A 24,517-nucleotide genomic window follows, 5' to 3' on the forward strand; every position below is an offset into this window, starting at 1 on the left:
GCGGAAGTGGCAGAGATCATCGACGCTGGCGCCAACAAGGGAGAGAGGACGTGGGTGAAATCACCGTCCCTGGACAACGAGGAAACCCCCGCGTCTGTTTGCAGCCATGCTGTTCGCTGGGAACTCACCGTGGCTGGCGCAAAGATGGCGGCGTTTGCGGGGTTGAAGGTGAGGCGTTGTGTTCGTTGTTGGTTATTGGGGGAGATGTGGTTTAGGAGATGGCGGCTGTCGTTGGCATTGTGGAGAAGGTGGTTGTGTGAAGGCGGCTGTGGAGAAGGTGGTTGTTCGTTGTCTGTGGGGATGTTGGCAATTGTGGAGAAGGTGGTTGTGGTCGGCGTTGTGGAGAAGGTGGTTATGGTGGTTGAAATGCGGTTGGTTCAAAATAACGATAGCTAAAGAAAAACTGATACTTCAAAGATCACAGCCTGGTTACACGAATAAATCCCTTAGACATCGGTGGGGAAATATATCTGAACACAGACTTATCGACATAACTGATCTAAGGACCTATATGATGTTCTGTGAATCTCCACAGCCATAACAATATATATATATATATATATATATATATATATATATATATATATATATATATATATATATATATATATATATATATATACAGTTTATACACACACACAGGCAGAGATGAAGACGATGGTTCACGAGCGGTATTTGACGATGTAGATTGTTTCAGAAGTCAAGGATGAGACAATGTGATAATGTTTGACCAAGTTATAAAAATGATCAACATGATGTGGTACAGCTTATTAGTGACAGGTTATTAGCTGCAAAATGTCGAAAACCCGGTTTCATTCAACAGCCTTAAAAATTTGACCTTTGCATAACTTTTAAAGGTCACAAAACAATGTTGTGGACATTAAAATAAGGAAACAGGATACGTGCTATAGCTTATTGGAGTTAGTTTGGCGAAGAAGGTCGAAAACCCGGTTCGATTGCCACAACTTTGAAAATTTGACCTTTGTGAACTTTAAAGGTCAAAGGTCAAGGATTATGACCTTTGGTGCAAAACTTCCTCTGGAACATTCCAGGAACAATACAACGTCATATAAGCTATATGGCATTTCACAATCCTCGGATTATCCATACTTTGATGAAATCAGCGTGAAAACAAACTTGAAGGGGGCGCCACTGGCAAGGTGTTCGAGATAGAGCAAAATGGTTTCAAGACTTTAGGTAGGGAATGACCTCAAGATTATGCATAAAAAAATATTGTCATCCTAGCTCTCAAAGTTTGGGCGGTCGTATGATTTTTATGTCAAAATTCGAAATTTTCTAAGTTCGTGACCTTGTGACCTTGTCCTTGGGACGAAAATGAAAAATCGAGCTCCATGGGGCTATGCAAGTGCCATTGGGCTAACCAAATACCGAAACCCCTGCCAGATTCGACAAACCCCTCGGAGAAGATGGATTTTTATGTCCAAATTCGCAATTTTCTAAGTTTGTGACCTTGTGACCTTGACCTTGGGACGAAAACGAAAAATCTAGCTCCGTGGGGCTATGCAGGTGCCATTGGGCTAACCAAATACCAAAACCCCAGCCAGATTTGACAAACCCCTCAGAGAAGATAATTTTTAATGTCAAAATTCGCAATTTTCTAAGTTCGTGACCTTGTGACCTTGACCTTGGGATGAAAATGAAAAATCGAGCTCCGTGGGGCTATGCAGGTACCATTGGGCTAACCAAATACCGAAACCCTGTCAGATTCGACAAACCCCCTAGGAGAAGATGCAAATTGAAATCGGCTACCCCCTAAAAACACATGTTTTTGGGCGTGGCTCCGCCCATAATGGGCGCACCATGCCCAATCTCAGGAAAACACAACTACATCATGATATAAAACTCCCACCAAAATTTTATCAGGATCGGATCAAAACCCACGGAGCTATGCTCGGGACAGACAGACAGACAGACAGTCAGACAGACAAGCCGGTAGGCGGACATGGGTAGTCGGCCGTTGCTAGGCAACGGAGGGGTCCATAGCAACGGTTCTTTCTCACACATAACTAGGACATACCATGAACCTACCATACCAGTTTCATGTATATCTGACTCCTCGTCTCTGAGATATAACAAACTTCGTTTTTTTTATTGTTTTCGACCAGGGTTCATTCAAAGTCTATCTTCTCCGACAGTTTTCATAGGATCCGGCTGGAAATTTTTGACAATATGGCTGAATGTACTGCCCACAGTCGCTCGTGGCTCGATTTTTGATTTTCGAAAAAATAAATTTTTTATGATTTTTCAAAAATTTCAAAGTCCCGTTGCTAGGCAACGGTGGTGTCCATAGCAACGGTTCTCATTTGCACACAACTAGGTCATGGTATGAACCTAACAACCAAGTTTCATCGAAATCACCATTGTATTAACTGAAATTGCCATTTTAAATACTGAAGAGGGTAGAACAAATCTCAAAAAAATTTTTTTTATCGACTACCCAACAGACAGACAGACACACAACAATAACGAATATAGTGGTCACTTATTTTTTTCGTGAAAATATTTTTTAGTGAACCAATAAAGACACACAGAGGGATAATTTCTCACCTTTGACTCAACTCATTCAAGATCAAAGGACGTGAGAGGACTTCTTGCCAGCCAACAAAAATGTCATTCAATTCTTTTCTGAACGATCGAATGTATTCAAGGAAGTCATTCATTTTTAGCCGCTCATCGTGTAATTCAAAGGCCTCCTGTTCTAGATCAGTTATCAACGATGTTCTTATTGGGGACAACCTGTTAGAAAAAGACAATTATTATTGGTTGTATAGTGATTTAATTCTGTATAAAACAACAAATAATGAATTGGGTTAAGGATCTCACCTGCCATCTTTTGAAAACAATTGTTCCGCAATGTCGGAGAAATTATCTGCACAAACCATTTTCTAAATAAAACACACTCGGCACGCAAGTTGGTTTAAATAAGCAATTTGATGACGTAATGGAAGATTTCACAACAATGTTTTTTTTCAGGGTGTGTCCCACATAGGAAATGACTTTGGAATTTTTTTGGCTTGGTTCAGGCGAGGCAGCTTGGCTGACTCCAGACTGACTCATTTTAACATGAAAAATGAAACGGCTTGCTTTGAATGATTTTGAGAAAAACCTACATTTAAAAACTGTTTTTGCTTGCTTTTGGCTAAACTTTGTTCTGTTAGTGTTCTGATGATTTAAGATATAACCATGAGAGACATGGGCACAGAATACTTACTCATTTTCACAGCACGACTGTGCTCTTAAAGGCACTTCCCCATTTTACAGAACCAAAGGAGGGATCATAAACTTCCCTTTCTTTCGTGCTTGAAGAGATAAAGTAAATTTTCTCGATGGAAATGAATTTAATAAGAAAATTAAGTTATTCCCCAAAGTAGAACATGGGCAAATATTCGTTGGTTCGCTCTTTGAGTGGAATGAAAATATGAAAGGGAAGAAGTGCTTTAATCAGTAAGTCTCAATCTTTCATTGTCTCAATTTTACATTTGCTTTTATGGGAGGGAAGGGGATAGGTGGGGAGAAAATCAGTCTCCTATTTTGGACTTTTGGGGCTTGAGTCAGAAAGTTTTTCCCTTTCCCCCCATTCATTTGAACGGGAGTCTTAGAAACCCCATTTATCATCTACTGAGATCAGATCCAAGATGGCCAACTGGTGTCCATTTTGTTGCTCAAACGTGTCTCCAACAATTTCTCAGATATCCATGGTCCGATTTTGTTCAAACTCGGCACAAGCACAGAATATGATGGCATATATGTGCTCCTCACTTTATCTTGCAATCTGATTAAAGATGGCTGACTGGTAGACTGGCGGCCATTTTATTTTGATAAAAACCCAGTATTGAACACGTCCTCAACTATTTCTCAGACATGCATTTACCGATCTCGTATTTTTTTTTTATCCCTATACCATGAAACATCTTTCTTGAAAATTAAAAAAAATTCTGATTACTCTTTTCAATTTCACCCCAATCACCTTTCAGTACAGTTTACAAAAAACTGATCAGACAGCATTTTAAACTGAATGATTATTTTTCTACTACTTGCAGTTTTTGAATGTATTTAATACAAAAATAAATGTTATTAAATGTTGTGCTGTTTGTGTAATTCAGTATGTCTCCCCCAAAATATATGAACATTGCATCCCTTCTATGCCAAATTTGCATTCCAAATCGAAAACACAATACGTGTCAAATGACCAACTATCTTGCACAATGTAACTAGTGACCCACATCATTAATATTCTTGACCGAACAAGCCAATCATACGCAATCTTCCATGTCACATGACCACTCAAATCAGTTTGGCATACACAAATCTTGTAAATGTGGGCTAACCCTTTAACTCTGTACAGCAAAATTACTAAAGCCATGGGGGCTGTAATATTTTATGTATTTTCTTCATTGTTGCAATCGTTATTTATGCCAAAGGTAATGTTGCATTTTTGTTGAGGTTTTGTTTCATTTTGCCTTCCTTGCTCATGCTAATACACATCTCAGTTATTCTCAACGAGCAAATACCTGTCGCTTTGCTGATGGATATATTAAAGGGATGTGGTAAGAGAAAGAGGGAGGGGAGGGATAGAGGTTGGAGAGAAGAGGATGGGGGAGAGAGGGGGATAGTGGGGAGGGAGGGAAGGGGGTGTTCTGGACATCCATTTGATAGGGGGTCTTGAGGGATAGTGGGGGGGAGGGGGTGGAAGGATGGTCCCCTTATGCCTGCATTGGGACAGGATTTAACAAAATTTGGTACGTTAAAACAGCAAGTTCAAATGGGTCTTTCTAAACAATGGCTGGACATCACCCAGAGAGGTCCGTGGGGGGTGGAGGAGCTTTGGGAGGAGGTGAGCGTGAGGCAAGGGGACGGGAAGGAATGGCGTTTTCCTTCAATCGTCAAAAAAGCTGTGCCAATGTTTGTGCCTAATTTATTTAGGGGAGGGAATGAGGAGGCAGCAGGTGGGGAGGGGAAGGCAACATGAGGGGAGGGAAATGGGAAGGCAGCTTGAGGGGAGGGGAAGGCTGCGGAAGGGGAATGGAAGTGAAGGAAGTGTGAGGTAAGGGGAAAGAAGGCAGTGTAAGGGGAGGGTAGGCAGTGCACCAGGGCATTACTGGGCCAATAAAACTCACCCAAACGGCATCGTTTTCTTTTTAACCGACGTGTTGAATGTAAAACCGGGTGGGAGCATTTAAAAATTAAAACCCACACTATCTACCTGGAAAAGCCCTGCCTGCATGCATGCCCAACCCACATGTGTTTCTCCAACCTCCTCGAATGCAAGCACACACAAACCCCCACCACATCTGTGTTTGCTGTCTGCGTACCTCTTCGTTTTCAGCCACCGCTGACTGTTATTATATTGCAGCAACTATTAATATATTTATATTAATATTTTGTCATGAAAGCTGATCGTATAAAATGGTGCAAAAGGAAACTGTGTCCATAATTGCCTAAACAAGTACCCCTGTGGACTGTATTGTCATAACTTGTAAAAGCAGGTGAGAGAGTACAGCATTGTGCCAAATGTAGCTACACTTTCTGCACATTCCTTAATGCTTTCTTCACTAAATATAATCGTCCAAACAGGAGAAAAGATGACGCTTAATGTTTTGCTTCAATAAATGCACTTAGTTATAAAAAAAAATCGCTAATTTGCTTAAATTTTCAGATTTCACTCCACATTTTGACACTTATTTGTCCACGAGATCCAATTCTCAAATCAGATATAATATTTTGATTATATACTTTAATTCGTCTGTGAGAGGACATCCTGTTTCCAAGTCAAGGCATGTTTGAATAGGCCAAACAAAATGGCGAATTAAGACCCCTGCAAGCTGACAGGGCTGATCAAGGCTGAGCCTTGATAATGCATAATTAAATAAGGCTGTTAATTATATTCAAAAGGGGTGTTTTAATTAACCCAAACACAATTTTCACTCATTCAATACCTTGGAGTTCCCTTGCTATGCATGCAAAGTTTCAGGCTGCTGGGTTTCATGGTTTTGGAGTTATGGAGGAGACACATCCTGACGCACACACACCCTGATGCACACTGACACACACGCACACACACACACACCCTGACCCGCACACTCACTGACACACACCCTGACCCCCACACTCACTGACACACACCCTGACCCCCACACACGCAGACACATGCACGCACACACTGACATATATTAGTATAGATGTTATTTGCTCACTTTCAACTATTTAATTATTATTCAAACGAGCAAGTTGCCCGTGCCCACACGAGATTCTAAACAGGGTAGGGATGGAGAAGGCAAAAATGCAAATGGCGTCTTCTGTCATCGAGCCGGCAAGCTGGGAGCAACAATACACATTTATTGGCACATCTGATGCGATTTAAATACTCTAATGGCGGCGAGGTGCTCCATTTGAAACTGTTTGTTCGACATATGTAGCTTTTTGATGCCTCGGGTCCGTAATAAAAATTTATATTGATGTCAAAGCCTGTGACCAATTTCTAATTAATAATAGGATTTATTCACTCACTCAGTGGACCCTCTTTATTTTGTTCTCTCTGATTATAATTTTTTTCTTCTCATTCTCTGCTATTTGTTACATTTTTGTAAAGCTTGTTGAATGGGAAAGTCTAACATTGCTTGATTTGTATTTGGTAGATGTTCATTGTACCAGATTTATTGGCAGTGTTGTTTATTCGCCCCTTTATTCCTTCTGTTATAATTTCTGTTCTCTCATTTTGCCTACAGAGGGCCCTCCGGACTTGCCTGTGTTCCAGTTGCTTCCCCGGCTACCCCAATTGGTGTTTGAGGGTGATCCCCTTCCACTGGCCTGTGCTGCCTCTTTGCTTCCCAGTGCACCTCTTCACCTTATCTGGCTGCACAATGGGCAATATGTGGCAGGGAGTGATGTGGGAGCACAGGGGATGAGAAATGACTTCAGATCTGAGGGCAAGGAATATACAAAGGGACTTTCGGAAGTGACAACAGTTCATGATTGTTCAATTGTGACGAGGTACCTTTCCCTCTTACCTTAGATCCATAACCCCCTTCTTGCTCATATCCTCTTCCAAAATCCCTCGCTAATATTTAATTTTGATTTTGTGAATCCTTTATCTTGCGTAACCGTACCATCGTTCTGAGTGGTTCCGTTCCATTCTGCCTGCGGCGGCGAGAAGCCTTCTGCTGTTGGCGCCTCTTTTCTGCTGTGGGCCGAGTTGTTGGGAGCTGGAGAAGGGGCTGTGGTTCAGCATTCGGGACCCATGCTCAACCCCTGAGGGGACGGCCCACATTCTCACTGCTGGCTGCACAAAGTGTCCAAGTTGCATCTGGGGGATTGTCCATGACTAAGGCCGCGACACTCCTCTGACCCATCTCGTGTTCCAGCACCTCATTTCGGGAGCAGCATTGAGATGCTCATGTCAGCCAAGGAGCTCTATGTTGGGGAGTTCATGTACTGTGTGAAGGGGGAGGTGGGGCGGCTGTGTGTGAACAGTGTGCTTTCCGTGGATGCCATGTCTGGGCCTGAACATTGCGTGCACCCTGAGGGAGGGGTTGAGAGATTGAGGTTCCCTAACCATTGCCTCCGGAGGCCGTCTTTTCAGCCAGCTGAGCTGTCACCGTGTGATGGTCGCTGGTCACATTCACAACGATGGGCTCATGCTCAAGACCGGACGGGCATGCCACAAATGTTGGGCAGGGCGCAGCTGCTGGTCCTACATGCATGGTCAGCCGTGGGCCCTGTGAAACGCTCCTTCAGCAGTGGTGGCTATCAGCACTTTGGGGAGCCGTCCGCATTCCGCCGCAACCTTCTCCCTCACCCCCCCCCCCTCCCCGGCGTGCATGATGGGTCATCTCCGTGGAACCAGGGCCATCACCAACGGGGTGACTTAATGAGGCCCAGCAAGAAGCAAGATGGAGCTATTGGGAGCCTTACTGCTCTATTTTCATTTTAGTCCCTTGTTTTTATTACTTTGCGTTCATTTTTTCCCCTCCTTTTTGTTATTCTGTAATTGCACATCATTTCAATTGGGAGCTACCAAGGGTAATTTCAAATATACCATTCAAACAAATGCAATCATTCATCAATACATTTTGATTCTTCGCTTCTCTCAAATTCCTCTTTGTTCCAGTGCCCTTGCTTTTAACCGTATTTTCTTCACCCCCTCCTCATCCTTCATTCTCTTATTTCAGTAAGGTTGTGTTGGAGGCTGTGAAAATTGGCCAGGCAGGGAGGTGGGAATGTCTTGCATTGTCTCCCAGAGGAAACCTTTCCCTCTCTGTCGTCGTATCTGTGCTGGGGGAGGGAGTCCCAGGCTGCCTACCACAGCAACAACGCAACAGCCGAGGGGACTTCCGGTGAGAGACTCTCCACCTTGGTATGTAGTATGCAGGCTTAGCTGTACTCAACTTGAACTTTAAAGCTTTTGTCTTTCCATTAATGACTTTGAAGCAGAATCACATGGCCAAGACTAAAGTTTGGAAATCACTTGGTCCTTTCCATTGATCAGTCAGTTCAGTCTGATATCATTGATCATCTTAATTTCTTGTGCAACCATACTGCTGAAGCTAGAAGCTCGAGGCCGGAACAGGAATTTGTAATTTTTTAAGGTGTTGGTGATAACTCGCCAACCCTTCGCGAAGGACACCGTGAAATATTTAATGTCCTTCCGATAGAAGGTGCACATGGTGATTCCTCACTCTGCATGTGAAGCCCCAGAGTGGTAGTTAATCACTGCATCAAGACTCAAACCCAGGCTCGACAGCTCAGATGCGATTCACAACTTGGTGAAGTTTTGTGAAGGTCGGTTTTAAATTGTGACCTGTAAGTGATTAACAGACAAACAGACAGACAATAACAAAATCGACTGACCAATATACTTGAAAAATCTTCGATTTTGTAAGTACTGTAACACAGACAAACAAGAAGACGTCGTGCAGAGCACGATACTTGCAAAATCCATGAAACAAATTTGACCTCAAAAAGAATTGCTGGTTGAAGTAAATGACCAAATATGCAACTCCTCTTGAAATTTCAAGAGAATCAGATCAAAATTGACAATTTTAGAAATTAGGCTTATCTTGACCTTTTGGCCTATGTTTACCTCCAAAAGAATTTGTGGTTGAATTCAGTGACCTGAAAAATAAATCCTCTTCAAATTTCAAGTCAATGGAATGAAAATTGAGGATTTTAGAAATCTCACCTGGTTGACCTTGGGCCTATATTGTCCTCTTGGTCGATCTTGACCTAAAAAATAATTGGCTGGTTGAATTCAGTGACCTGAAAAATAAATCCTCTTCAAATTTCAAGTCAATCGGATGAAAATTGCGGATTTTAGAAATCTCACCTAAGATGTTAACCTTTGGCCGATTTTGACCTTTTGACCTCAAAAACAATAGGCTTCTTCCGTATGACAAACTCTACCATGTGGTGAAGTTTCGTGAAGATCGGTTTTAAATTGTGACCTGTAGGCGATAAATTGACAAAGAGGCAGACAAGCCAGTAGGCGACATGGGTAGTCGACTACCCAATATAACCTGACGCGATGGGCCCGTTCGATGGGAAATGACCTGAGGATTAAGCACAAGAAAATTCATGATTCTAGCTTCAAGGGTTAATGCTGCAGATTGTTTTTTCGTTAAAATACCCCCACATTTAGACCTTTTTCTGCCGTTGCTAGGCAACGGAGGGGTCCATAGCAACGGTTCTTTCTCACACATAACTAGGACATACCATGAACCTACCATACCAGTTTCATGTATATCTGACTCATATTCTCTGAGATATAACGAATTTGGTTTTTTTATTGTTTTCGACCAGGGTTCATTCAAAGTCTATCTTCTCCGACAGTTTTCATAGGATCCGGCTGGAAATTTTTGACAATATGGCTGAATGTACTGCCCACAGTCGCTCGTGGCCGATTTTTGATTTTAGAAAAAATAAATTTTTTATGATTTTTCAAAAATTTCAAAGTCCCGTTGCTAAGCAACGGTGGTGTCCATAGCAACGGTTCTCATTTGCACACAACTAGGTCATGGTATGAACCTAACAACCAAGTTTCATCGAAATCACCATTGTATTAACGGAGTACTGGACCGAACAGAGGGACATACAGACAGAGAGACAGACAGACATACAGCCAAACATATCGATGGAAATACTGATGATAAGGGTAGAAAAAAATCTCAATTTTTTTTTTTTTCGACTAGATCGACTAACCAACAATAACAAAATCGACTAACCAATATTACATGAAAAATCTTCGATTTTCAAGAAACAAACAGACAAACAGACATAGAGGGGTGAAAACATAACCTCCTTCACCTTTAGTGGCGGAGGTAAAAATTATCCCACTCCTATCTAAACATGTGCAATTGGGACGAATTCAGAGCTAAAGTAGGGTAAAACAGCAAATATGTCTTCCTGTTAATGTTCCGATTTGTGTTCAAAATATAACATTTAATTTAAATAAGTTTATCCTCCATCATTAATTTATGTTTGCAGACACAGTCAGACAGACAGACAGACGGACGGACATAAACCAATTGTTTCACCCCACTTTTCACTTCGTGGGTGCAGGGTAATTACTCCCTGACTGAAAGGTCAGGTCAGGTATGGGATCATTCTCTGGAGCAGCGTGTCACCATGTCCACTTTCTCTCTGTCTGGCCACCCCCCAGGCAGATGCTTGGCCCATCCCCATCTCCTTGAGATGTCGCTCAACCGACTGCAACCATGAGGCATGTGGTCGACCATTTGGCCTCTTCCACTCACGAGGCTCCCTCACTGAAAGAATCTGGTGTGCAGGATCAGCATCAGGAAAAAATGGGCCACATGTCCATTCAGCCACAGCTGACACTCACAGGCTATACAGATAACAAATCTCATTTGGGTCTCTCTCAGCAAAGGCTTGTTAGAAACAAAGTCCGACCAGCAATAGCCAATAATTGTCTGAAGAGATCTTGTACCGAATGAGTTAAGTCTGTTTCAGATCCTTGGTCAGAGTCCAGGTCTTGCATCCATAGAGCAAGACTGGAAGCATCAAGGACTTAGAGTCTCTGACTTTCATCCTTCTGCATCAATCCGACAGAGCCACACCTCATGGTCCAGTGAATCTAGGACTGCCCAAGCCCAACATGGATGTCTGTTGACTTCTACCTCACAACATAGACATGAATATCACTGCCAAGGGAAGTGAATCTCTATGTGACCTCAACATCCTCGCCACAGACAGGATAGCAGCATCCAAGATGTCATTGAAAGCCTGGATCTTTGTCTTGACGCATAACCCCAGTTTCTCTGACTACTCATTCAGCACCTTTAAGGCCCTGCAATATTGGCCAGAGTCTGCAAAGATGACTACATCATCTGTGAAATCAAGATCAGAGATTTTGATACCCAAGTGATGAACCTCAGCAAGATCTCTCTGACACCTCCCTAGAATCCATTCCATACAAGTAGTGGGGCAACTTAGCTAAATATAGCATAACAATTGTGCATTTTGTGAGGAAAGCACCAAATTTGGCACACTAGTGGCCTATCATATTGTTACGAATCTACGCCCGCCCAGCATGCGAACGACTGCTTTAGCCAATGACAGCCACCCGCCCACCGGACGAGCAATTCAGTCGTGACTTCCCGGAACAAAGCCGAGAACCAGTCACGGGTGTGCCTTCAACGCACACCACGGCCCAGTCCGTATTCCACCCGCGCGCGACAGGGTCAATCGCCGAATATCGATATACCTAAGTATTCGCGCGGGTAACCTATCAAGGGACCGTACCTCGGCGAAGGCCTGTTTGGACACAAACCGCTTAAGCGGTTCGTTCCGTTCTGGAATAACCGAGCGGGTATTATCGCTAGACCTCGCTGGACCCGATTCTATTATCGGTATTCAAAAACCAACTAGTATTCCGAAATGCAATACGGCGGTTCAATTTGCGGAAAAAAAAGACACGACGAACGGGTTAACATTCACACAAGCACATTTATTTACTACACACGTATACAGGGATGCAGGTATATAGGCAAGGAATTAAAAAAACACGCATGCAGTTGCTTTACGAAGACTGCGGGATGGGACAAAAACACGAGCAAGACGAAAACACTACAACCGACTATTGTTTTACCATGTACATTTACTTAACAACAGTTCTACTTGAAAGACTCGGCGCCACAACATTCACTCAAAAGAAAAGCAAAGAAAAGACCCCCTCATAGACAAGGGAGACAGAGTGGGCCCGTGGGCCTTTATAACGTGGGGCCTTGGTGACCGAAAGGGCCCCACGAGACCGTTGCAGGTTACCTGCACCCTCGTGGTGCCTTGATGGGGCGAGTCGCGACGTCCCGTCCCCACGGCAGCTAGCGTAGCCGCGGTTGAGCTCGGGCCTTGCCAAGCGGCAGGCGAGCTCTCTCCGGCCCTCCCCACATGCATGTGCAGGTTCGCGCGACACAGCAGGGCTGCATCTCCACCCCGCGTCTCCCTCGCGACGCCCGGACCTCCACCGACCGACCGCTCCAAGCTCCTGACTCGGACACGAGCCCAGATCTTCACGCAGCTCTGGCAGAAGCAGCCCAGCTCCTTCCGCAGTGTCCAGCGGCAGCGACAACACCAGCAACGACAGAGAGAGATTCCCCTCAGCACAACTCCAGGGAGGGATTCAGCAACAACCGAAAAAGAGATTCTCCTCAGCACAACTCCAGAGAGAGATTCAGCAATGACCGAGAGAGAGTGAATGCTCCGTGCGCGTTTTTTATTACCCACGCTCCGCCCCTCCGTTCTCGCCTCGCCCTCCTTCCAGAACATGCGGGAACCTTCTCGGAGAAGCGTTTTCCCGCCAAATCGGGGACGCTCCCTCGCCGCTGTATTTGTCTTCTTCCACAGCAGGGTGGAATTCACCGTGGAGACGCCATTCGTCTGGCGGAGGGGGAACGGGGGCCGCCTGCTTTCCCTCGACGAAGGCCAGGCCTCTGGCAACCGTGTGCCGAGGTGGAAACGCGGTGGTGTGGTTATGAGGTTGGTGGTTAAGGTGGTTGTGTGAAGCAGTTGGTCCAAAATAACGATAGTAAGGAAAAACGGCTACCTGAAGATTCACAGCCCTGTCCACACTAATAAATTCCATTAAACAACGGTGGGGAAATCCATCTGAACACACACTTAGTGATATAACTGATCTTGGGGATATCCTTTATGGTGTCCTGTGAATTTCCACAGCCTAAACAATATTATGAACAGATTTGGATATTGGGCCATCTCAAATTCAGCCACTGATGGCTGTGGCAGCCATTTTCCACTGCCATCAAAAATTTTGAGATGGCCCAATATCCAAATCTGTTCATAATATGATCGGCTACTAGTGTACCAAATTTGGTGCTTTCCTCACAAAATGCACAATTGTTATGCTAAGTTGCCCCACTAAAGTGCTGAAAAGTGTGGGGGCTAGTACACACCCTTGACAAACACCAGTGGCAACTGGAAAGATGTCAGAGATGAACCACCACACCTCACAGCACTCTCTGTATCAGAGTATAGTTCAGATAGATATATCAGCTTTGGTGGCACCCCATAAAGACTGAGGATCCTCCAGATGGCATCCTAATTCATCGAATCAAACGCTTTGTGGAGTTCAACATGGCTGCAAGCAGCCCCTGCTGAAACTCTTGCCTGCATTTGGTGAGGACACAAAGAGCAAGGATACGGTCAATCGTTGACCATTTGGTGTAAAGCCTGACTGCTCTGGGTGCTGGTACTCAAGCAGATAGTGGAGAACCCTATCAAGAATTATCCGAGCGAAGACATTGCCCTGCATTGAGAGCAGCATCACCCCCAGATAGTTTTTGCATTCCTGGCGATCACTCTTTCTTTTCCAGAGAGGGACAACAAGGTCCCTCTTCCAGTCATTTGGGATGATGCCTGTGCTTCAAACAGAGCGACGTGAGTGCAGCATTTCCACAAGGCTTGAGAAGCTCAGCATGAAGGCCACAGATCCCATGAGCTTTGCCCCACTTTCAACTGATTCACCACAGCCTGTGTCTTCCCAAACAAAGGTGGTTCACACTTTCACAGTTGATTGGAGGGTCAGCAATAGGGATAGCAACACCCCTGACATCTAACTCAACAGCTGGTGGGTCAGCTTGGTAATGCCGCTCAAAGTAACTAGCCCAGCGAGTCTTCACTTCAGACTCCTCTGTCAAGAGCTCACCACCATCCACTCTAACTCCAGTACACCGAGAGACAGACTTGGAAGATTCATAATGCACGGATTCCTCTTTAATCAGAAAGAGATCCACTTGACCACAGGTGATGCTCTACTTTTTCACAAATTCCTCACATAGAGGTCTCCTTCTCTGTTTTTGGAGAACGTGCAGTTTTACGCCTCACCTCCCTGAATAGCTCAGTTCTGCCATCAAACCTGGCCTTCCACACTGGTCAATGGTATCCCGTATCCCTGAGGAGACAAAGTTCGTCTTCGCCTGACGATGGGTTCCAAGGCGCTCCTCTTTAATGTCCTTCCAATGGACATATGCAACATCAAGGATGGCCATCTTGAAGGCACTCCATAACTCTTCAGACTTCCCCCTGAAACACCTTAAAAACCCACTTAACCTGTTCGCACACTGCTCAGCTACTTTCTCATCCTGGAGCTTGCCAACATCGAGCCAAGGCTGGGATGGTAACAATCTCTTGGATTTGAGCCGCAGCTTCAGAGTTGCTCCAACAAGCCTGTGATCGGTACTGAGCAGTCACTAATAGACCCAACAGTTCCGGAGCTACGTTCAACGACCAATGAGAACATGATCAATCTCCGTTGCCACACCACCAACATTGGAGAAGAAAGTTCAGCGATGCGACTGTGGCTGTTGAAACAATGACCCAGCCACCCTAAGTCTGCAACACCTCGTGAAGTCAAGGAACTTGGTGCTATTCTGGTTTCTGGTTCCAGACCCATAGGAACCAATACATGTCTCGTAGCCATCCCTATCAGAGCCAGTCGATGCATTGATGCACCCCAAGACTTACAAGAGTATTTTGCCTGGGGCACTGACCAATCACCGACTCGAGTGTGGCATAGAAGGTATCCTTCTCAGTTCGATCACTCACCTTGGTCGAAGCACATACCAGGGAAAGCACATACCAGGGAAAGCACATACCAGCTACCAGGGAAATGACACCAATAGAGTGACGAATCCTCAGTCTCATAATATGCCTGTTGACCGGTGTTGCCTCAACTGCCATTGGATTCAGCTTGTTGAACACAGCTGCAGCAACTCCCTGGGAATGGTATTCATCAGAGCAACGAGACCAATAGTAGGTGCAGCCACCTACCATGATCTCACCACTGTCTGGACTTCAAACCTCAGAAAGTGCTGTAATACTGATGCCCAGATGCTTGATCTCAGATGACAGCAGACACAGGTGATCATCCTCTTTTAGAGTGAGCACATTCCAGGCACCCACCCCAAGAGACCACCTCAGGTTAATCCAAGGAGACCGCTGTCTGTTGGACGACACCGCAGCACCTCCCCGACACACCACCACATCCCGACCCAGCAGGATGGCCTCGTGGTTTCCCCCCGAGACTGAGAGTCAAGGCTTTGCCTCAGTCCCGTCACCCTGTGAGCTGCCCTGGAGGAATTCTCATGGAGCGGGTTCTTCAGGGTTTGATTTGTGTTAGTATATGTTGCAGAATGAACATGCACCACAGTGCCATCCCTCCACCTTGTCTGCCATCGACCTTACCTCCAAGCTTAATATCATCTGCAAATTTAGAAATCTGACTCTTCACCCCACTACCCAAATCGTTGATGTAAATCAAAAATAATAATGTTCCTCATACTGATCCCTGATGTACCCCACTATTTACATCCTCCCAGCAAGACATCCTCCCACTCAAAGCCACTCTTTGTTTCCTTTCACTAATCCAGTTTCCAATCCAGTTTGCTACTCTACTGGCCACTCCACAAACCCTCACCTTAACTAACAATCCCTTTCTGGTACCTTATCAAATACCTTCTGAAAGTCTAAATATACTACATCCATGACACTTCCCTCATCCACCCAGTCAGAAACTGCTTCATAGAACTCCAATAAATTTGTGAAATATGATCTCTGTTTTGTAAATCCATGCTGACTGCTTTTATTTAGTTTGCAGTTCTTCGAATAGTTTCCTAACCACTCCTTAATTAACATCCAACACCTTCCCCACAACTGAAGTCAAACTAACACATCCATAGTTCTCCAATAATTCCTTTATCCTCTCTTAAGTATCGGTGTTATATTCGTTATTCTCCAATTCTCCGGTACCTGTCCTGACTCTAACGACATTTCCTTCCTATTCCTTAAGGGGCCCACACTCACCTTAACCCGTTCTTTACCGCTTCTTTAAATAATGCTTTGCTATTATGTGGAATATCTTTGGCCATGCCCTTTTTCAGATTCTCTTTTGGCCTCCGAACTTATTTTCTTGACTAATATCGGTTTCATCAGACACTGGTGTTAGACTCTAGTCCTGTTGTTTTGAATTGAATAAATGCCTTCTGTTTATCCTTAGAGCCTGATGTTGGCTTTGTGGTTAGGGTGGCTGGCTTGGAATCCTAAGGTCCTGAGTTCGAGCCCCGTTTGCTGCTGAATTAATACACCAGGGGGTTGACTCAGCCTGTCATCCTTCCGAGGTCGGCGAAATGAGTACCAGTGTACTGGTCCCAGTGTATGCCCCGGTTAGAATAGGTGTACCATATCGCTGTGTGTCATAAGAGGTGACCAGGGATGGCGTCAGGAAGGGCATCCGGCCATAAAAACATTGCCTCAAGAAAAAAGCTAACCCCTGCTCAGCAGGGAAAAATGGCTGTAAAGACGGCTTGGTGTTTTTCCTTAATAATGATGCTTCTCTCCCTGCAAAACCACCCCGGTCTCTTTCTGCCTCGACTTTTGCACCTCACTGGAATATGCTTAGGCCAAAAAAAAAAATGTTGCATTGGCGTAACGGGTCACTGAAAAATAGGGTAGGTCGGTCGGGATATTTTTTTTTTTATTTTTATTTTTTTTCCTAATAAATCCCTCCCAAAATCTCCCCCGGCTCGAGTACCACCCTTTTTGTCGGCGGGTTCTGTCCGAAACACTTCCGGGTTTTTGCGATCGCGATCGCAATCAACAAGATACTTGAAAACGATAGCAAAACAACAAAAATAGCAATAAAATAGGGTCGGCAAAATTTTTCGATAGCAAAAAAACAAAAAAAAAAAACGTAGGGTCGGCGGAATTTTTAGGGTCGGGCGGGTTACGCCAATGCAACATTTTTTTTTTTTTTTGGCCTTACTCTGCACCTTACACATTTGCTCCTTGCTCATTTTGCTTCTTGCCCATGAAGGTTGCCCATTTCTCCGATGCAGACCACACACTCATTAACTTTACCCAATTATAAAGCTTCCAAATCACTTCTCATACTCTCAAAGTTTTGGTTTCTTGTATGGCCTGGAATTTCAGCTTTCGGGCCAGGATGCATCTGTTGTTTTTTTTTTTTTGTGTGACCATACATTTTGGCCTTAGGGTGGGAGTTATGGAATGCCATGCCATGGTTCATCCACAACTTTTTGAGATATCATGCTGTATATTGTTTTAGCCCTATCACTCATTGGTGAAGAAGCACTCAAAAATTTATTGGATCCAGATCACCAAAATTGAATCAATTCTTCCTTGTCACACTTTCAACCTGTCCACCAAGTTTCATCTGAATCCTTTCACAACTTTTTGAGATATCCTGCTCACAGACAGACAGGGGTTAAAACATAACCACCGTCAACCTTCGTTGGCGGAGGCAAAGATGAAGATTTGAAATTGAAGTTTAAACATGCCTTTATTTATTTTAGCTGTTGGCTCTTCCTTGCTTCCACTTGTACAATCTCATCCTTTTGTCTTGTACTCTTTCATAACCTCTAGATGGCCACGGACCCTCACTGGCACGACGACCTCCCTGCCGTGTCCTTGGCCCCGGTCAGAACACGGGGATGAGCGGCGAGAAAAGTTTGCCTGGAGGAAATGTGGTCAGGCCGGGGTCTGGTTTGCAGCTGACTACTCGGCCTGTCAGCACGCTGCCGAGCACACCCGCGTACTCTACACGTTCAGCCAAGTAAATGTACACCTCGACTTGCCTCCTGCTGATGCTTCTTCAACTTTTCTTCTTCTTCCCACCAGTTCCCCTAACATTCCGACTCATTTATATATCGATGCCAATTTTGTTTTCTCTTTCCCTCTGTCCTTCCCACAACCCAGAGTGCTGTTAACATAAGCAACGTGCTGACCTTTGCTCACCAGCTGCTGCTCTATACAGCTGAGTCAGCTGCTTTCTCCGACCCGCTTGATGCCATATTCCTCACGGAAATCATTGAGAAACTCACCTCGTTTACCTTGCATATCCCTGAGGTAAAACGACTTATGATCGAATTTTCTTACTCATTGCTATTTTGCAAGTTATTTATTTTCAGTTTTCTGTCATTACCCCGCACGTGTGAAGTGAAAAGTGGGGTTAAGCGGACTGGTTCACTTTGTCTGTGTCTGCTGTCATTTATGATTGAGGAACAGCTCTATGTAAATTGAATGTTATATTTTGAACACAAATTGGAAAACTAACCTGCAGTTTAGTAGTACTTTGGCTCTGAATTTGGCAAATTGTATGGAATCTCGTTTCGATTGCAGATACGCAGATATGAGTGAGGTAATTTTTTTTTCATTCTGTCTGCCTGTCTGGCAGTCAAAACGAAATAAACCAGAGAGTTGCTGTCAAAGCCACCCAATGCTCGCCTGTTTATACATTTAGCGTTTTTAAAAGACTAGTCTAATATTTTTTATAAAGCATTGCAGTGAAGTCTGATCCAAATAATTTTAAAGCAATATATGTATTTGTATATTGTAATCAGTAAAAAAATAGTGTGGTAGATAAAAACATTAGAAAGGAAATAACTTGCACCAAAAACTTTATCATTTTCACGCTCACGCTCACGCTCATGCTCACGCCGGGGTTATCGCTATAGCTCTCTGTTCTTCGAACAATAATAATATAAAATGACCGTTTTTACAGCCATTTTCCCTGCTGTGCAGGGGTTTGGCTTTTTCTTGAGGCAATGTTTTATGGCCGGATGCCCTTCCTGACGCCAACCCTGGTCGCCTCTTACGACACACAGGGATATGGTACACCTATTCTAACCGGGGCATACACCGGGACCAGTACACTGGCACTCAGTCTTCTGAGGCGAACAGGCGAGCTAAAAATCATTCCAAACAGGAAACTTATTGTTTTTAAGGATGTCACACAGGACACAAACAATAGGCATGAAGAACGCATGCAAATGTGTTAAATAAGGTGTGTAAAAGATGCTGCATCAATTACGGTAAACTTCTCCCAATTTTTTTTTTTCTGAAACCTTTTAAATCTTTATTTTATTACCCTCGCTGAAGGAGAGGGTATTGCACTTGGGTCCGTTTGTTTGTTTGGGGGCACAGAACTTTTGTGTTTTTCTCCACAGCTGCTTGTCGGATTGAGACAAAATTTTCACCATTGATGCGACTACTCGTATAGAATGTTTCAATGGTAATTATGACGTCATAGGTCACATGGTGTGGCAGCCATGTTGGAAAAACGGGAAAACTTTGGGCCTCTGTATCTCTGCAACCGCACCAAGGAAAAAATTAAAACTTGGCACATAGCAAGAACTCCTCATGGGGAATTTGTGATTTTTTTTCTTTTTAAATGATGTCATAGGTGCCTTCATTATGACATCATAATTGCATATGATGAACGCTACATCCGATCAGTATGAAAATTTGAGGGTCATCTAGGGATAAAGTGGTCCACAAATTTTTTTTTTGATGTCATCGGTCACGTGATTCGGCAGCCATATTGTTTTTTTGTTTTTTTTCAAAGCCTACAAAAATCTTCTTCTCTGAAATGGCTGAAGCAGTCATCACTGCCAGCATTTATAAAATGGCAGTTCTAATTATGTATTTTATTAATAACATAACACCCAGTACACAAACGGCACACAAAATACACCGCACAAAACTACACAAACGTCACAAAACACAACACACAAAACAAGTCCTGGCGATGGTGTGCAATTTCTCATTGCTCTTTTTCTTGTTTCAATTGAATTATATACTTGAACACTGCAGAACACAAATACTCTTTTTGGCACTTTCAAGAACCTTCTGGTTAGCAGTACTTGGATAAAATATTGCAGCATTTTACGTCATATCGACCAGTCAAATTTGCCGCTCACAGACCCTGCCCATGTCCTTTTTTTCTCAAGACTGAGGGGTAAGATTTTCGATGTACTCTCGTGTCCCTTTTTTAATTTTTCATATGAAAAATCTCGTCTTGGAAGAGTGGGGAACACAGGACAAAAAGGCAATGTACTGACAGTGGGGCAACGGGTGGACGCAATGAGCAAACAGGAAAAGGGGAGAGAGAGGAGGGGAAAACACACTGCAGTTAACCTGCCCTGTAAGAGGGTTGGCTTTACATCGGGTTAATGGGGTGCAAAATTTCGCAGTTTGGGCCCCTGTTACGTGCTTGGCGCAACTAATCTTGTCAACTCGGCGACCACTTCATATGAAAGAAGAAGAAGATTGCCAATAGGACATTTTCTTTCTTCTCCTACCTTGTAGTTTTTATATTTTTATATTTCTTGCTGTTTTTTGTTATTTCATTAATTTCATCGCAAATGTTGTACGTTATCCCGACCTCATTTTAGTTTTATTATTGTCTTGATATCTTTGGCTTTCCTTGTCTGTGAGGTCGTCGTAGTCACATTACATTTACTTGAACAGCTTTTAAGGGTTTCCTGTTATACTCTGTGTCACTTGTGGACTTCAATCGCGTCAAGTTGGCGAATCAGGCTGCATGACTCCTTTCTTTGATTATCCTCGTTTTAATTGTTTTCCTTACTCAATTCTCCCTTATGCTCTTCACTTCCTTCCTCGATTCATTTTTCCTTTTATTCTTTATCTGTTATTGTCCTAAAGAGAATGAGAGCTCCTTTTGCCTGACCACTTAATCCCTCTCTTCCCGATTGTGCTATATGTTTTCAGCTCTGCTATCTCGTATCATCTGCTGTGTCTCTCCTTCATCTTCCATCTACTTTCTCCAACTTACTTCCATTATCCCTCCCTTCTTTTCAACAGTTAGCAACTGTTGTTTTGGAGCTCTGCAGCAATGCATTGTGGGTACCCACACAAGTGCTACACGAGGCAGAGACTTTGGCTGGGGCCTGCTCTCGGTTAGCCCGCTGTGTGGCACGTGTTTCATCACCGATGTCGCCATCCTTGTACTCTGTTTCACCAAACTTGCTCTCATTCTCTAAGGTGAATGCCATGATGGATAGTTGCTTTGCAGTGATGTGATGGAGGTTTATCTCCTTAGATGGAAGTCCACCCCCGAGTTAAAATGTTAGACTGAGCCTTTAACTTTTTGATAAGATTTTGTTTGCATTTACAACAGTTGCAATGCGTAATATGTTGTCATCAAGTGATCTTCAGTCTCTCAATTCTTCCTGTTCACCCTTGCTCTGTTAGGCCTCGACCAACCTCGCAGTGATTTCCCTCCCCTTGCATCACAAAACTTACAAAGGCCTCTCCTGCCTAGCCTCACTCCAACGTGACTCTCGACGACCCCTTGGGTCCAAGACTACCAAATCCTCCCGAAACACTAAACCTTCCACCTGGCAACTTGGAGTCAAGTGTACTGCCAGCAACGGTTCGCTGAGCTCTCTCGGACCACCAAGAAAGGTTCACTTTACAGTTTGTCATAGCCAGATTGATTGTCGATGTGTTGAACTTTTTTTGTTTTGTTTTCCTTACTGAAATACGCGTGCCCTTATTTTTTCCTCAGCAACGTTCTTTCGCGAGCGCCGACGCCTGCCTTTTTTGAGAGTGCACGGGTTATCATGGTAACCGTGTGCAAGTGGGGCGGGGTGAGCATGGGGTGGACTGCGCCTGCCGAGATGGCCCGCAGATATAAAACGAATAGAGGTCCGTTCTGAGGCGAAAGAAAGCCAGGGAGGGAGAAGAGAAGCGAGAGGGCAAGCGAGCCAAAAAGAAAGCGAGAGAAGTCAGGGTGTGCGTCAGAGCTCGCGAAAGATATGTGTGTAAACGTGTCTGTCGTAAAGAAAAAAATCTTCCCATAAGAGAGGGGATCTATTCTTTACCCTTCTCAACGCATCACATTCATTTTAACATCCCATTATACAGGGGGATGGGGCTAATCTGAACATGCATTTAAGGAAATAACTGTCTGAAGACCTGGATGTGTGTATGCATTCATCAGACCGGATTCTGAAATCCATAACAATATGTTTGGTAGGACTCGGGTTGGAACAATTGGTTCTTGTCCATCCGTCCTTCTTATCAGTATGATGGAGGAACAGCTTATTTATATCTAATGTTCTATTTTGAACACGAATCGGAACATGAATAGAAAGACAAGTCTGCTGTTTAACAGTACTTTGACTGAATTTGTCCTGACCACACATGCGCAGAGAAGAGTGTGATAACTTTTTTTTTTACTCTGTGTGCCTGTCAAGCAGTTAAACAACATTTAAAATCATTCCAAACAGGAGACCTACCGTTTTGTAAGGACGTCATAAAGGACTTGTACAACAGGTGCGAAGAACTAATGTAATGTGTTGATAGGGTGGTGTGATCGACACCGTGTAAAACAGCAGTAAAACCAGAATTGCTTTATTTATATGACTTTTACATTCTTTATTTTATTTATTTAAATTGAATTATATATTTGAACATTAGAACACAAATCACCTGTCATAATACTTCCCCGAACCTCCAGTTTTGCAGTACTTGGACATGTTAAATTGGGTGGTGTACAAAGGTGGCGTATAAGACTGCTCCAACAGCGCTAACCTCCCGGATTTTTTCTTAAACAATCTCTAAAATCATTATTGTATTAAAATTCAAGTATATACCTGAACATGGTGCGGGGTATCGTGTTCTATGAACTCTCTAGATCGTTTTGTTTCCCAACACCTTGTGATTTCACACGTTCTCCAATTTGTATTTTGCTCACCCCTTCAAACCAGATTTCCCTCCCTCAAGCACTGATATCATTTCCGCCATCTCTCCTGTCCAACAACACGTGCTCGTCTCTCCACTGCCGCCTGGTCATCATCGTGTACAGAGATCACCAACTCTTCCCTACCCAGGCAGCCGCAGAAACGTCAGATGTTGTTGAAGGATTTGTAAAAGCTGGAGGGATTATTGTGTCTCCAGTGGTTTATGCAGAACTTGGTATGAGTAGCAGTTGTCCATTTTGAAAATTTTCTACTTCTGTCAAACTTCTTCAGGTGCCACTCCGGGTTCTCACTGATATTGCTTTTTTTTTGCTCCCCAATAGACGGCATGCCCATTACTTCTTCCCCGGATCCCATTGCTCTTTCGTTCCGTCTCTCGTCTCCTAATGGACGTCTAAGCACCTTGCGTTTTAAGCTCGGTGGAGTCAACACAATGGGAGGCGGAATGTGGAGAGATGCCAACTGTGACCTTGCACTACCTCAAGGGAACGTAACGCGTCTGGCATGCGACCATCTGGACTACGTTGCTGTTGTAGCGGTATGACGCCACGTTTTTGTCACAGACGCCTCACAGTTCATTGACTGATGTTTCGGCTTTAACCATTCAGAAAGTCAACGATAATCTATCTTGGAGAATTCTAAAACTGTGAGGGATTCTGTCAGGCATGTTTTGGAGTCATTCTTTTTTTTTTCCTTTTTTTTAATTTCCACTTTTTTTTGTCCCTAAATTGGTTTTCCTACAAATCGTTGCAAGAATTGGGGGAAGTTTAAATTTGGGATGAGGGGGTATTTTTTGGATTCTCGCCACAAAAGGTAGATGGAGGTTATGTTTTAACTCCTTGCACAGTCTGTCTGTCTGTCTTTATTTGTCTGTGAGCAGGATATCTCAAAAAGTTATGTCGAGATTCAGATAAAATTTGGTGGACAGGATTGGTGTGTGACCAGGACGAACTGATTCCATTCTGTAGAAGATCCGGATTCGGATCCGAGAGTTTTTAAATTTTTTAAGTGGTTCTTTACCAGTGAGAGATGGAGCCAAAAACGAAATATAGCACGATATCTCAAAACTTGGTGGATGAGTTGAGTAGGTGACAAGAACAAGCCGATTAGATGTTGGTTCAGATTCGGATCGAGATCTGGTCCATCGCTGGGAGACAAAGTGGAAACTGTTCAGCTTGGCTTAAGTATGCACTCTACCGAGTGCCGTTCTAGTTCAAGTCTGTGCTGTGTGACTTTACTGGGAAACCTTTCAATTATATCATTAATAGATTATAACAACCAGGATTCGTACAGTTGCAAACACCCCCAACTTCTGCCAACCCCCACCCTCCTCCCAGCAGGAGGAAGGGAATGCCTAATGCTTTGCCTGCTTGAAACCTCATGTAAAATCAAAAACAATTTATTATTCATCACATATGAAGTTATTTTTCAAAACACATGTTGTA

General features: G+C 43.8%; 1 protein-coding gene across 5 annotated transcripts in view; it reads left to right on the forward strand.

Annotated features, from left to right (window-relative positions):
• LOC147033154 (adhesion G protein-coupled receptor A2-like) overlaps positions 1-24,517 on the forward strand; it is a 112,546-nt gene that overhangs the window by 49,790 nt on the left and 38,239 nt on the right. For 4 of the 5 annotated variants that reach the window (XM_085871251.1, XM_085871253.1, XM_085871254.1 and 1 more), the window contains 8 exons: positions 6,747-7,011; positions 8,190-8,354; positions 17,932-18,127; positions 18,265-18,414; positions 21,172-21,351; positions 21,562-21,774; positions 23,082-23,289; positions 23,396-23,610. In XM_085871251.1, the coding sequence (XP_085727377.1) occupies positions 6,747-7,011; positions 8,190-8,354; positions 17,932-18,127; positions 18,265-18,414; positions 21,172-21,351; positions 21,562-21,774; positions 23,082-23,289; positions 23,396-23,610 (1,592 nt within the window). The remainder of the gene's footprint in view (positions 1-6,746; positions 7,012-8,189; positions 8,355-17,931; positions 18,128-18,264; positions 18,415-21,171; positions 21,352-21,561; positions 21,775-23,081; positions 23,290-23,395; positions 23,611-24,517) is intronic. The other variant, XM_085871252.1, reaches the window with a different exon arrangement.

This window comes from Eptatretus burgeri, chromosome 2 (genome assembly GCF_056783735.1).
Source record: "Eptatretus burgeri isolate ZD-2024b chromosome 2, Ebu_testis_v1, whole genome shotgun sequence".
NCBI lineage: Eukaryota > Metazoa > Chordata > Myxini > Myxiniformes > Myxinidae > Eptatretus > Eptatretus burgeri.